The 13,352-nt window shown below is 32.6% G+C and overlaps 1 protein-coding gene across 1 annotated transcript; it reads left to right on the top strand.

The window, feature by feature from the left end:
- Window positions 1-2,620: 2,620 nt before the first annotated feature.
- LOC127701580 (protein NipSnap homolog 3A-like) lies at window positions 2,621-13,011 on the top strand. The gene is made up of 6 exons (XM_052205546.1): window positions 2,621-2,716; window positions 5,474-5,693; window positions 6,572-6,730; window positions 9,380-9,478; window positions 10,020-10,091; window positions 10,911-13,011. The coding sequence occupies exons 1-6, from the start codon at window positions 2,675-2,677 to the stop codon at window positions 10,970-10,972; spliced, it is 654 nt and encodes a 217-aa protein (XP_052061506.1). The 5' UTR covers window positions 2,621-2,674; the 3' UTR covers window positions 10,973-13,011.
- The last annotated feature ends 341 nt before the right edge of the window (window positions 13,012-13,352 follow it).

Below are 13,352 nucleotides of genomic sequence, written 5' to 3'. Positions count from 1 at the left end.
AGATCAAAATTTGGCAAAATGTTTGTTTCGATCCAGATGTAATTTTTTTTAACCATATCAACTTTTTACCAAAATTAGTTTGATAATGCCTCAGTTTGCATTGGTAAGCCCTTTATTGATTTTTTGATCAATAATATTCAATGTCACTGCAGCTCTTCATAGACTGAAACTTTGGCAAATTTTATTACCGGTATTTCAAAATGTTATCTTTAGAACCATATGTCCAAACTTGGTTTCATAATTTCCCCACAGGATAACAAACACTATTTGGTTTTGAGATTACCAGGCAAAAGATTATGGTGACACCAGTATTTCATAGACTAAAATTTTGGCAAAAAATGGGTTCGTAGATGTTAGCTTTGGAACTATTTTTCCATCCGTCACCAATCTTTTATATAATAGCTGGAGAATGCTTTGATAGGAGATCATATTGATATTTAGTTAGATAGATCAAAGTCACAGTAAATTTTTGTTTCCCAATGTATCATTTGAACTGTTTGTTATACAGGTAGGAAGCAGGACAAATCGCCCCACTGGCAAATCGCCCCACACCAAATCGCCCCACTTTTTCACCAACTCGCCCCACTTTTACAAAAATCGCCCCAAACTGGTTTACTAACTCGCCCCACTTTTGAAAAGTGTTAAATCCCATTAATTTTTCTCCTGCCAACTCGCCCCACTTAATGAAAAAGGTAAAATCTAGATGAATATATAATTTTCAGGTCTGCCAACTCGCCCCACTTAAAAACGAAAATTTATTAAATTATTTTTATTGACTATGAGGTGGCATGACTCAATTCATCAGGACTTTTCTATTTTTCATAAGTGGGGCGAGTTGGCAAGACTCAATTCATCAGGATTTCTCTATTTTTCACAAGTGGGGATAGTTGGCATTCACGTCACAGAAATACTGATACTCACTTCTTTCTGCTTTATTTTAACAAAAAGAAAACTCACTTCTTTCTGCTTTATTTTAACAAAAAGAAAAGAACTACAAAATAGATATAAGAAGATGTGGTATGAGTGCCAATGAGACAACTCTCCGTCCAAGTCACAATTTGTAAAAGAAAAACCATTATAGGTCAAAGTACCGTCTTCAACACGGAGCCTTGGCTCACACCAAATAGTAAGCTATAAAGGGACCAAAAATGACTGGTGTAAAACCATTCAAACGGGAAAAGCATGTTTATCTAAGGTTTTCATAGGTATTGATTTTATTTATGAGTGGGACAGGAATATAGATATACAACAGGATTGCATCTTTTGCATCAAGATGGTCGAGTTGGCATTACTAAATTCATCATTTTTTATCTATTTTTCACAAGTGGGGTGAGTTGACAGACCTTATTTCAGAGGGATTTTTACCCTTTTCATAAATGGAGCAAGTTATCCAACCTATTTTCAATCGGATTTTACCCTTTTTCATAAGTGGGGCGAGTTGGTAAACAAAAGTGGGGCGATTTTTCAGAAAGTGGGGCGAGTTGGTGAAAAAGTGGGGCGATTAGGTGTGGGGCGACTTGCCAGTGGGGCAATTTGTCATGGATTCATACAGGTACTATCACCAAACTTGCTTTGATGATAATGCCCAATGTGTTAAATAGGGGTCACTTGGTTGAAAGTCAAGGAACGATAGAATAAAGTTTGGGCAAAATTTTTTTTCCTGAAAAGTCTTTTAAACCATATTTCCAATTCAATGATTTGTTAATGACCCATGAAAAAACAAACACCTCTTTTTATTTTGAGGGCACTAGGTAAATGGTCAAGATAACATCAGTAATTGATACTCAGAAGTTAGGGGGAAAATTTTGAAACTTTGGACTTTGGCAATATTTTGGTTTCCATATTTTTAATCATGTTGTGTTTTGAACCATATTTTTAACTTTTACAAGACTTGGTTTATTTTGGCCCCATGAGATGACAAACACTCTTTTTGATTTTACAGTTACTAGCTAAATGATCAAGGTCACATCAATAATTCATAGACTGAAATTGGGGCAAAATTTCGATTGTCAGATGTTATCTTTTGAACCATTTGTCCAATCTGTAATTTCTGGAGAAAGTCACTTTAATAGAAGATGATTATATTAGTTTTTTTTAGTCACAAGGTCTAAGGTCAGGGTGACAGAGGCTATTCACAGACTGAAGTTTTGACAATTTTTTTCAGATGTTATCTTTTTAACAATATATCGAGATTTCATCAAACTTGGGTTGATAATTCTCAAATTAGATTGGGAAAGACCAATATTGATGTTTGGTCAAAATATTATAGGTCAAGGTCATTGGAAGGATAATGCCCAACATGAGAAATTTTGTTTTCAACTTATTGATATATTAAATAAAACAAATTAACAGATGAAATCAGTGGCGGATCCAGAAATTTTCATAAGTGGGGGACAATGACTGACTAAGAGGGGGCCCGCTCCGGTCATGCTTCAGTGATTCCCTAGATAATCAACCAAATTTTTCCCAGAAAAGGGGGGCCCGGACACCCTGCCCCCCTCCCCCTAAATCCGCCTCTGGAAGTAATGCTAATTGATGAAGACGTTTACAAAATCGAGGATGATCTCATTATTAGTGAAACCGGATTTTGGGATGTAGCACGGAACTGGTGTGCAGTTTACTTCATTTGACCTATTTCCTGTTTTGCTGAACAAATCTTCTCTGACGAAAAAAAATGTTTTCGAGAAGAATAATAAGATTTGCGCCTTCATTCAAGGTATTCTTTACAAGTATTCAATTTATTTCCATACCGTCAAACAGGTAAACATGTCATTATCGCTGTTTTGAGAAAATTACAAAAGTAACTGACGGGTCAGGAATAACCACCAATTGGTGGACTATACCTCAGTTGACGTATAATCCACCAATTGACATATAATGGTATAGACCAATTGACGTATAATTCTTTGTTTTTCAAAGCAAATTATTAAACCAAAATGGAGCATTGTTTTCTTAAAACCATATTATTGTATGAAAACATGTCAAACATTCCTAGTTTAATTAGTATAGTGACATATCATATTGCATTTAATCAGGGACTTTCTATACTAACGGGACTGGTCACTTATAACGATGTCTATACAAATTATCAGACTGATCTCGGCCGTGGCTAATGTCACGTGACTTTATAGCAAATCATTTGTCATTTACGAAGTGTTCTTCATAACTATACATGCTACATGTTCAAGTTTAGCAAAAAATCGTTTTTATGAAATTTTATACATTTTGTCATAGCAAAATGTAGTTTTTCAAAAGATTTCTCAAATCGTTTTTTAAATATTGATCTTTGAACTTTGAGGTATTTGTTCGTTGAATTTTCAGTAGCCGCCATCTTGTTTGATATGTAAACCATTTTACACAACTGGGATGTTCTTTAAAACGATACGTCTAAATTTAATAATTCATCATTCTTTCAAAATCTTATATTTTTTGTCATCGTAAATAGCTATTAATCAGATTTTATTTTAACAACTAATAATAATAATATAATTACAATGAACTGTGAAATACGCAAATAACTACTAGCATCGTATATCAGAGATACGAAACTAAGTTTATTGTTTGGTGGTAGCTTTAAACAGGCGGCGTAGTAATCAGTTAAAATCAATAGAGACGAGTCCCGTTAGTATAGAAAGTCCCTGATTTAATCAATAATTGTATTTGCAGTTTCTTCTATTGTTCATGTTGTTATGTTGTTGAAATGATTTTATATGGTTGTGTATGTGTGTGTGTTATATTACCTGAATATAACAATTTCAGACTTGATTCATTAGGTCTTCTAGCTAGTCACTCCTCTATGTGGGGATGTCTGACCTGGATAACAACTGTTTAATGACGGTAATATAAACCATGGGAAATCCCAGAATTCCGATTATGACGTAATGAGGGTTCCTAATGAGTGTTCTATATTTAGCCATTCATTACAGAATCTACAAAACAATGCTTTTCCACATTTTAAACGTAATATAGCAATCTTATTTACACTGATGTTGGTGACATTTTCATTGACCATTGCAATTGTACAAGAAGGTCAAACATTTGCTGCTAGATAGTGATCAGATGTATGAGACAGTAACAAATCATACAAATGTTTAAACTAGATATATGAAAACTGGTTATCAAAATAACAGCACTAACACTATATATGAAAATGTAATTCACACAGAATCAAGACCAGCTTGGTATAAACTTAACAGACTTACAAAAAAAATCTCTTAATGATTTTCATTTTCGGCATTCTGAAAACAATTTTACCTTGGCTCATGAGTGTTTGTACTGTTAAAAAAGTTGCTTCATTAAATCTACTTGGAGGTACAGCGGATTATATTAGAATGAAAGAAGATGTTTTTTAATCAGCAGATGAAGTATTTTTTATCTGTAATACTGATCAAATTCTGTGAAGTTATTTTGCAAAGTTTAAATAGTTTTTTTTGTGTCTTTTTCTCTTTTCCTTTTTATTCCACTGATACAGATTAAAAGGTACAATTTTGCTCATTGTTGAAGACTGTACAGTGACCTATAGTTGTTTACTTTTACGTCATTTGGTCTCTGGTTGAGAGTTGTCTCATTGGTAATCATACATGTACCACATCTTCTTATAAAAAATAATTAACCTACCCTGTCTCCAACATGTTTATGTGCCTGTTATCTTGTCATTTGGAAACATCATTAGTTGTTGGTGTAGCTCACCCTTTCCTACAGACTCCAATCTCCAATTTTGATCCATGTCCATTACTTTAGATGAGAAATAACCATACTTGAAGTTATTTTACATAAAGTGGTGTAAAAGAAAGTAGTTCTACAGTAATGAGAACTTTTGCCATATAAGTATATTTTTAGCATTTAATTAAGAATTAAAAAATATCAAATAAGTAAAATGATATTTATTGTAGACAACATCACAAGTAAAAGTATCAATAAGAATTGTCTCTCTTTGCTAAAAAATAGATAAAAGATCCTTATTAAAGTACATGTAAGATTGGTTGTTTCATCTAAAGAGTTGATGCATTTAAATTTATAGAAAAAGATTGCAATTAAATAAACATGAATTTTCTACTTGGATAAATTGGTCATGTGTGTATGGTGCACAGTTCCTGAAATTTACCTAGATGACAGATTATAATAATCAATGACAAGCCACTATTATGCAATAAATGTGTCTAGATTCAGTATCATTTCAGCCATGGTTTAATGTAGTAACATCTTTATTACATCGAATATAGGAATCCTGTACATGTGTAATTTTTCAAAAATCATGAGGTGACATTGTGAAATTTTACTAAAAATCAAGGGCAACATAAACTTCTCCTTGATACTTTCTTAGTGCAAAGTCAGGAATCCTATGACATACATGTATTTATGCTGACTTCACCTGGTGTGGTGACCTTTGACCCTAATCATTTAAGTTTACTGTAAAAAATTTAAAATGCATTTGTAACTTTATTCAGTTATGACAACTTTTTTTTATTTTCAGTTAAATGGTTTCATAAAGAAAAATATTCATCAAAGCAGTTTAAGACATAATTCCAAGGTATATGAACTGAGAGTATACCAGATAAAACCAGAAAGTGTAAAGCCCTTTATGGAGTTGTCTAAAGAGTGGCTTCATCTAAGAACACAGCATTCAGTCTTGATTGGCTATTGGACTAGTGAAATAGGGGGTATAAATGATATGGTACACATCTGGGAATATGGTAGGTAGGATCAGCATCTAGCAAAGAATTCAACTCAAATCCATGCTAATGTTAGTTTTTTCTCCATGTTTAAGGCTCCACTGATCCTTTGAGATGAAGAACAGCATTTAAAGCATTGTTTCTTTGCCATGATTTTTTCATGTGCACATACTGATTTTTCATCATGAATTGATACATTATATCCTCTCTTTCCATGAATATAAAAGTCTAAAGAATAGAAACAAAGTTCTGTATAGTATTTATTTTAAAATAAGTAGTTAATGATGCTTCACAGCAATGGAAAAGTTGTTAAATTAATATATTTCTGTTTGAAATGTTAAATAATGTACACAAGAAAAGCAGACTGATTCATGAAAGATGTCAAGCAGGCACAATGACCTTATCATTTCAAGGATGCAGGGATAAATGTTCTTTAAACATTTAAATGACGTTAGAAATCGTCATCTAGAAAAAAAGTTTTTTCTGGTAATGGCAATGATATAAATCAAACATATTGCCATCACTTGCAACCCTCTGTAAACCACAAATAAATTCTGCTCCACAATAAAAAAAATTGTACTTAATAATGTCATAAATTACTGTTAGGGTGTATAGATTCAAACTTGTGTCTGACCTTGCTGTCTACCTACCAACATGGACACCATATCTAATAAATAGAACATAAGCACTAATAAATAATATTGAAGATACAATTCCTATTTGGACCAAAGGTTTGTGAATTAGTGAATAACTCCTTAGAAAATTTATAAGCAGGAAATGCACAGTAGATCTAAAATAATACGTTGAAATTTTGTGAAATTAAAACGTTACATTTTAAGATTAATGAATAATGGTCAAAAGTCGTGTCTGCTATACTTTTACCTCCTATACAATTTCAGATAGTTTGGATCACAGAGCAAAAGTAAGACAAGCTTTAGCTAATGATGCCTCCTGGATAGCTAATTACTTTGGTAAAATATTACCAATGATGTCACGACAGGAGAATTCTTTATTGGTTCCTAACGGAGAACTCAATCTTAATCAGAAAGATCTCAAAGGTATGTCAAATACTAGTACCTAATGGAGAACTCAACCTTAATCAGCCTGATTTTACAAGTACTTTATAGCAGAAGAATACAGTAATGGTACATATCATGTCTAATTTAGAACTCAGTCTTAATCAGCCTTATCTCAATGGTACAATGTATGTCACAAATTGGTACCTAACAGAAATTTAGATCTTATTATTACTATAACAGATAGTAAAATAATTTATAACCAGCCTTACCTTAAATGTATAGCAAGGCATTAGAACTATATACTATTAGCGAAAGGAAAAAGTCATAATCAGCCTGATCCTTAAGGCATTAGAGGAGTTTAAGTTTTAGTTAATTTGCTAATTTTTGTCGAGCCTGCGACTTTTGTCGCAGAAAGCTCGACATAGGGATAGCGATCCGGCGGCGGCTACGGCGGCGGCGGCGGCGGCGTTAGCTAACTTCTTAAAAGCTTTATATTTTAGAAGGTGGAAGGTCTGGATGCTTCATACTTTGTATATGGATGCCTCATGTTACGAAGTTTCCTTCAGTCACATGTCCAATGTCCTTGACCTCATTTTCATGGTTCAGTGACTACTTGAAAAAAAAGTTCAGATTTTTTGTAATGTTAGATTCTCTCTTATTATAAGTAATAAGATAACTATATTTGGTATGTGCGTACCTTGCAAGGTCCTCATGCCCGTCAGACAGTTTTCACTTGACCTCGACCTCATTTCATGGATCAGTGAACAAGGTTAAGTTTTGGTGGTCAAGTCCATATCTCAGATACTATAAGCAATAGGTCTAGTATATTCGGTGTATGGAAGGACTGTAAGGTGTACATGTCCAACTGGGAGGTGTCATCTGACCTTGACCTCATTTTCATGGTTCAGTGGTTATAGTTAAGTTTTTGTGTTTTGGTCTGTTTTTCTTATACTGTATGCCATAGGTCTACTATATTTGGTGTATGGAATGATTGTAAGGTGTACATGTCTAGCGGGCAGGTGTCATCTGACCTTGACCTTATTTTCATGGTTCAGTGGTCAAAGTTCAGTTTTTGAGTTTTGGTCTTTTTTTCTAATACTATGTGCAATAGTTCAACTATATTTGGTATGTGCATACCTTGCAAGGTCCTCATGCCCGTCAGACAGTTTTCACTTGACCTCGACCTCATTTCATGGATCAATGAACAAGGTTAAGTTTTGGTGGTCAAGTCCATATCTCAGATACTATAAGCAATAGGTCTAGTATATTTGGTGTATGGAAGGACTGTAAGGTGTACATGTCCAACTGGCAGGTGTCATCTGACCTTGACCTCATTTTCATGGTTCAGTGGTTATAGTTAAGTTTTTGTGTTTTGGTCTGTTTTTCTTATACTATATGCAATAGTTCAACTATATTTGGTGTATGGAAATATTTTATGATCTATTTGGCAGTCACGCAGGTTTTATTTGACCTTGACCTCATTTTCAAGGTTCATTGCTCAGTGTTAAGTTTTTGTGTTTTGGTCTGTTTTTCTTAAACTATAAGCAATAGGTCAACTCTATTTGTTGTATGGAAGAATTGTTAGCTGTACATGCCTGCCTAGCATGGTTCATCTGACCTTGACCTCATTTTCATGGTTCATTGGTCAATGTTTAGTTTACTTGGTTAATGTTAAGTTTATGTGACAGTTGTAATAAAGCTTTATATTTAGGACTATCAACATAATATCAATGATTAGTAAAGAAGGCGAGACATTTCAGCGTGTGCACTCTTGTTAATTAAAACAGTTATGCACAATATTTTAACTTTCAGAAATTACTATGCATGGTCATAGTTAAACAAGGTGTCAGTTAGTGGCATTTTGGTGTTCTATATGTTCATACTCATTTTATGTTGGTATTGAATACTTGGAATTAAAATTTGAGAAATGTATTCAACTTGATATAACCTAAATCATGACCTTTGTATCAAGAATTAAAGTTACTGTTTAGGTAATGTATTATTTCAGCCATTTATTTTTAAACATTGCAGATGATTGTGGTTGTTTTTTCCCTGGCAGAATTTTGCATTTGAAATTGAACACATTAGACTGTATACTATTATGAAATAAATTTGAATATTGAATGCTTTCATTGTTTTTTTTAATCAAAATGATAAGAGTTATCAAACTGAATATCTTCACTTATTGTTTTCAAAAAGTAAATCATCAGACACTGTTTCCATTCTCCAACTTTAGTTTGCCTCAACCAAATGTTATGAAACTTATACACAATACTTATTACCACAAAATACAGATCAATGCCGAATTTGGGTGACGTCACTTTTACTGTTCTTGAGTTATGTCCATTTATAATGTTATATGCAAGCGGGGGCATCATCTGTGTCCCATGGACACATTGTCCATTTATTTATGAATGAATTACACCGGTTGACCCAAGGTCAATGGTCAAAAACCGTACAATTAGTTCTTTCTATGACGTAATAACATAAGCATTGTGACGCAAGTAATTAAGGGGAAAGTGCACAAATTCGAAAGTCATCTATTGTAAAACCAGATATACAATATATAGTGGCAAGTATGTGACTTCTCACGATATAGGAGAATTAACAAGATACTGCAAGATTCCAATCCTTCTTACATGTATACAAATCCTTGTTTCAGTTTAACAATTTGAAATTTTCTTTCAGGTGTTTATGAACTGGAAGTTTTCAATGGGAAAACAGTTGACCGACCTAATGACAGATTACTGGGATCATTTTCAGGACTGATTGGACCAATCAACACTGGTAGGCTATTTTGTCTTATTTTAAATTACCAAATTAGAGTTGGATCCCATGGAAAATTGGGTAAAATTAAATTTGTTTGGTCTTTTCCTTTTTAATTTGATCATTTGTTGTCTCCCCTGAAAATTCTGTGTGATCATTCATAAATTGCTTCTTTTTCTGATTGTACTTCAACATATCTTGAATTTCATTTGGAAAGTATATTGATTATCCATAACAATGTCTCAATTTGATTTTTAAAGAAAGGTGGTAGAACATTTCTATAAAAGTACTGGTAATGTTTATAGAAACAGACTCACAGATTTGAAGGGAACTCTAAAACTTTTGCTCTTGTCCAATTTCTGTAATGTTCATGCAATAATCATTTTAAGATAGAAACATGTCCCTTCCCTGTGTCATTACAAATGTACCGGTAAGTAGAAATCCAAAGAATAAAAAAGTTATGCATAGTTGAAATTATATGTTAAAACTGTTATGCTGGTGAATGTATTCAAGCACTTTAATTCATTGAAATCATAAATGACACTACACACTCTTTTTTTAGGCTGTAACCTGTGGTTCCACAACTCAGCTGATGATATGGTTAACAGTTTAACAGAAGTGAATACTAAACAAGGTAAAATTTTTTTCATTTTCATACATTACCGTAACCTATAACTTGAATTCTATTCATTTCATTATAAACATAGACTATTCTAAATAAAGTTATACAGTTAAGTAATAAACAACATAGTATACTCTTATTTACTGGCTATGAGGACAATAAACTTGCTGTTATTCGAAAAGCCAGTAAATAAGTTTTTTATTATACAGAAAGTACGAGGAAAATGTTTGCTTCCAGTAAATATAAAAAAGAAGATGTGGTATGATTGCCAATGAGACAACTCTCCGCAAGAGACCAAATGACACAGAAATTAACAGCTATAGGTCACCGTACGGCCTTCAACTATGAGCAAAGCCCATAATAGTCTTTTTACTGGAAACTTTTCTTCCAGTAAATACTTTTTGAAACTATTAAGCGGATAATAGTCTGTTAACGGGAAACTATTTTGCTTCCAGTTAATAGTATTTGAAACTATTATTTGTCTTTAATTTTTATTAAGAAAATACACTTTGAGGTATAATGATTTATCATATCATATTGCTATCTTTTTGGATCATTCTACCTTCTTACATATATAATCTGAATGCCCACAAGGCCTCTTAATTGGAAAATAAATATGTTGTATGTTTAATATATATTTTCAGAAATATACAACATGAAATGTTCATATGTTTGTTTGTTGGTGTTTAAGGCTTTCAGTGACCTTGGCTATATTAAGGTTTTTATTGGTGGATGAATCAGGAATACCCAGAGTCTAGTTCTAGTCATGGTCATTAAAAAAGGGGACATTGGTGGTCAGAAATGAAACATGTAATTTATCTTTGTTTTCAGGATCTACTGCTACAGGCCATTCACGCCTGTTAATGCCAACTCCATGGTCGCCACTGAAGTGAATCCATCATATGCTTCCATCCACTCCATGGTCACCATTGTGTACAATGACTTGATGAAAGAAAGCGGCTAAGGATATCCAGTATTATGTATAATTGTGTTTGTCTGCGTAGCCACATTGTATTATACTTAATGATGTAAGTTGTTCTGTTCAAGGCAATGTATATTTTCAATCTACTTTATTTTTAAATGTCAAATTATGCCAGGTGTTACATTTTTTATAATGGAGTTTTATTCTAGTCATGGTTGTTATTAAATTTACATTTTTGTGAGGATTTTTGGGGATTTAAAAGGTTATCAGTGGCGGATCCAGAATTTTTCATAAGTGGGGGCCCACTGACTGCCTAAGAGGGGCCCGCTCCAGTCATGCTTCAGTGATTCCCTATATAATCAACCAAATTTTTCTCAAAAAAGAGGGGGCCTGGGCCCCCTGAAAAACCCTCTAAATCCGCCTCTGGTTATACTGTTCATGTTTATTTCTATTAATGATAGCAAAAATGTTAATAGTCATTTGTTGTAATAATTTGTAAATTATGTTAAAAAGTATATTTTAAATGTAAAATTATAAATTGTTATACTTCCACATTTATATTCTGTTTATAGTAGTATTGTTTATTGGGAGTATTAAGGTTAATTTTTATATTAGGAAACAGATATTTGTAGGGTATGGAATGGTTATGGTTTTATAGTCACTGTCTGGTAATTTGGCAGAGTTTTTTTATGCCCCCGCCATAGTGGAGAGGGCATTAAGTTTTACCCTTGTCCGTCTGTACGTCCTTCTGTCCCAAAGTTGGTTTCCGTTCTCTAACTTAGGTTGCTTCAACCAAATGTTATGAAACTTATACACAATGCTTATTATCACAACACACAGATCAAGTTTGAATTTTGGTGGCTTCACTTAAACCGTTCTAGAGTTATGCCCCTTTACAAATGGAAAAATTACTGAATTTTTTCGTTTCTGTCCTCTAAATTAAGTTTGCCTCAGCCAAATGTTATGAAACTTATACACAATGCTTATTACCACAAAATACAGATCAAGGCCGAATTTTGGTAGGGTCACTTTTACCGTTCTTCAGTTATGTCCCTTTACAACTTTATATGATATGCAAGCGGGGGCATCATCTGTGTCCCATGGACACATTCCCCATTTATTGTAAAATATTATGAAACTTTCAGTCATGTTAGAAAGAATCATCTTTCTGCCAGGTTCCTCTTGAGGCCCTAGGCAGTTCTCAATTTAGGGGTGCTTGCCAGGAGCATACATGGAATATGATAATCCCCCTTTCCAATAAGAAAGTATTTTTGTTGTTACATTTCTATTTTTAATATATTCCTCAGGATATTCATATTGAAATAATATTTTTTATCATAAGGTTGATCACAATCTTTACTTGTTTATACATATTTGAAAGAACTTGTCTTCTATAATAAGCATTGATTTTTTTTTATATTTACAAATTTCCATAGGTGCTCAGTTTGCAATATATATTTTAAGTGTTATATATGATATTGAATTTTATATGGTATAATTAGGAAAGGTTTTGCAAAATTTTTGTTTGCTTTATTAATCAGTTAATTAATATAAAAAGGTTAATAATAATTATTTATTAAAATATAGTGGAAAAATCATGTATTTATATTCACAGAATAATGTAGGTAACATTAAACAAATATTTTTACTATCTGAATATTCTGCAACTCGCAAGGGATGCAAAATATTGAAAATCTCTATTTTTTTTTTTATTGATTTTTGGATTACAATTTATGCCATTTTACACTAGGACTCAATTTTGCAGCTTATTTTTGACAAAATACAGAAATATGGTCCATACCTAAACACGACAAATCTCACCATTGAAACTTATTGTTATTGTGAAAAGTTATTTTTTTAATACTTAACTTTGATAAAAGTTATAATCAGGTGTATGTTGAATATCCACTTATTTGTACATGTTTCATATATATCACATTTATTGTTATATACTTACACAAGGTGCTTTGTTATTATATACTATAATAAAAATAATTGGAATACTTGAAATAGCTTTCTATTATTTCAAATCCTGTGTTATTCACTTATACAATGTACCAGTTTATTTGTCAGCTGTAATGAAACTTGCTTTCACTTTAAAGAAATCCCTTGTTTTGAACACCAGTAAATATGTGTGCAGAAGAACAGCATTACTTGGCAATGGTTTACCTTTGGTTTACATTTGAATGACGATTTGTTTACCAATTTTATTAACATTTTGCTTATTATTTTATACTTTAATATGTCTGTACATCCATGTGTTCATTGAACAGATATTTTCATTACACTTAGAAACCTGAACAGAATAACTTCATAACTGGTCAGATAAGTTGTAACATGTGAACACCTTT

The sequence above is a fragment of the Mytilus californianus genome, unplaced genomic scaffold (genome assembly GCF_021869535.1).
Source record: "Mytilus californianus isolate M0D057914Y unplaced genomic scaffold, xbMytCali1.0.p SCAF_5, whole genome shotgun sequence".
Lineage (NCBI taxonomy): Eukaryota > Metazoa > Mollusca > Bivalvia > Mytilida > Mytilidae > Mytilus > Mytilus californianus.
This window is presented reverse-complemented; position numbering and strand designations above follow the sequence as displayed.

Excerpts from the sequence above, each read along its gene's own strand:
- LOC127701580 (XM_052205546.1), top strand. The coding sequence starts at position 2,675 with ATGTTTTCGAGAAGAATAATAAGATTTGCGCCTTCATTCAAG. Across the intron at positions 5,694-6,571 it reads GGTACACATCTGGGAATATG|ATAGTTTGGATCACAGAGCA; the intron begins GTAGGTAGGATC and ends ATACAATTTCAG. Across the intron at positions 6,731-9,379 it reads TAATCAGAAAGATCTCAAAG|GTGTTTATGAACTGGAAGTT; the intron begins GTATGTCAAATA and ends ATTTTCTTTCAG.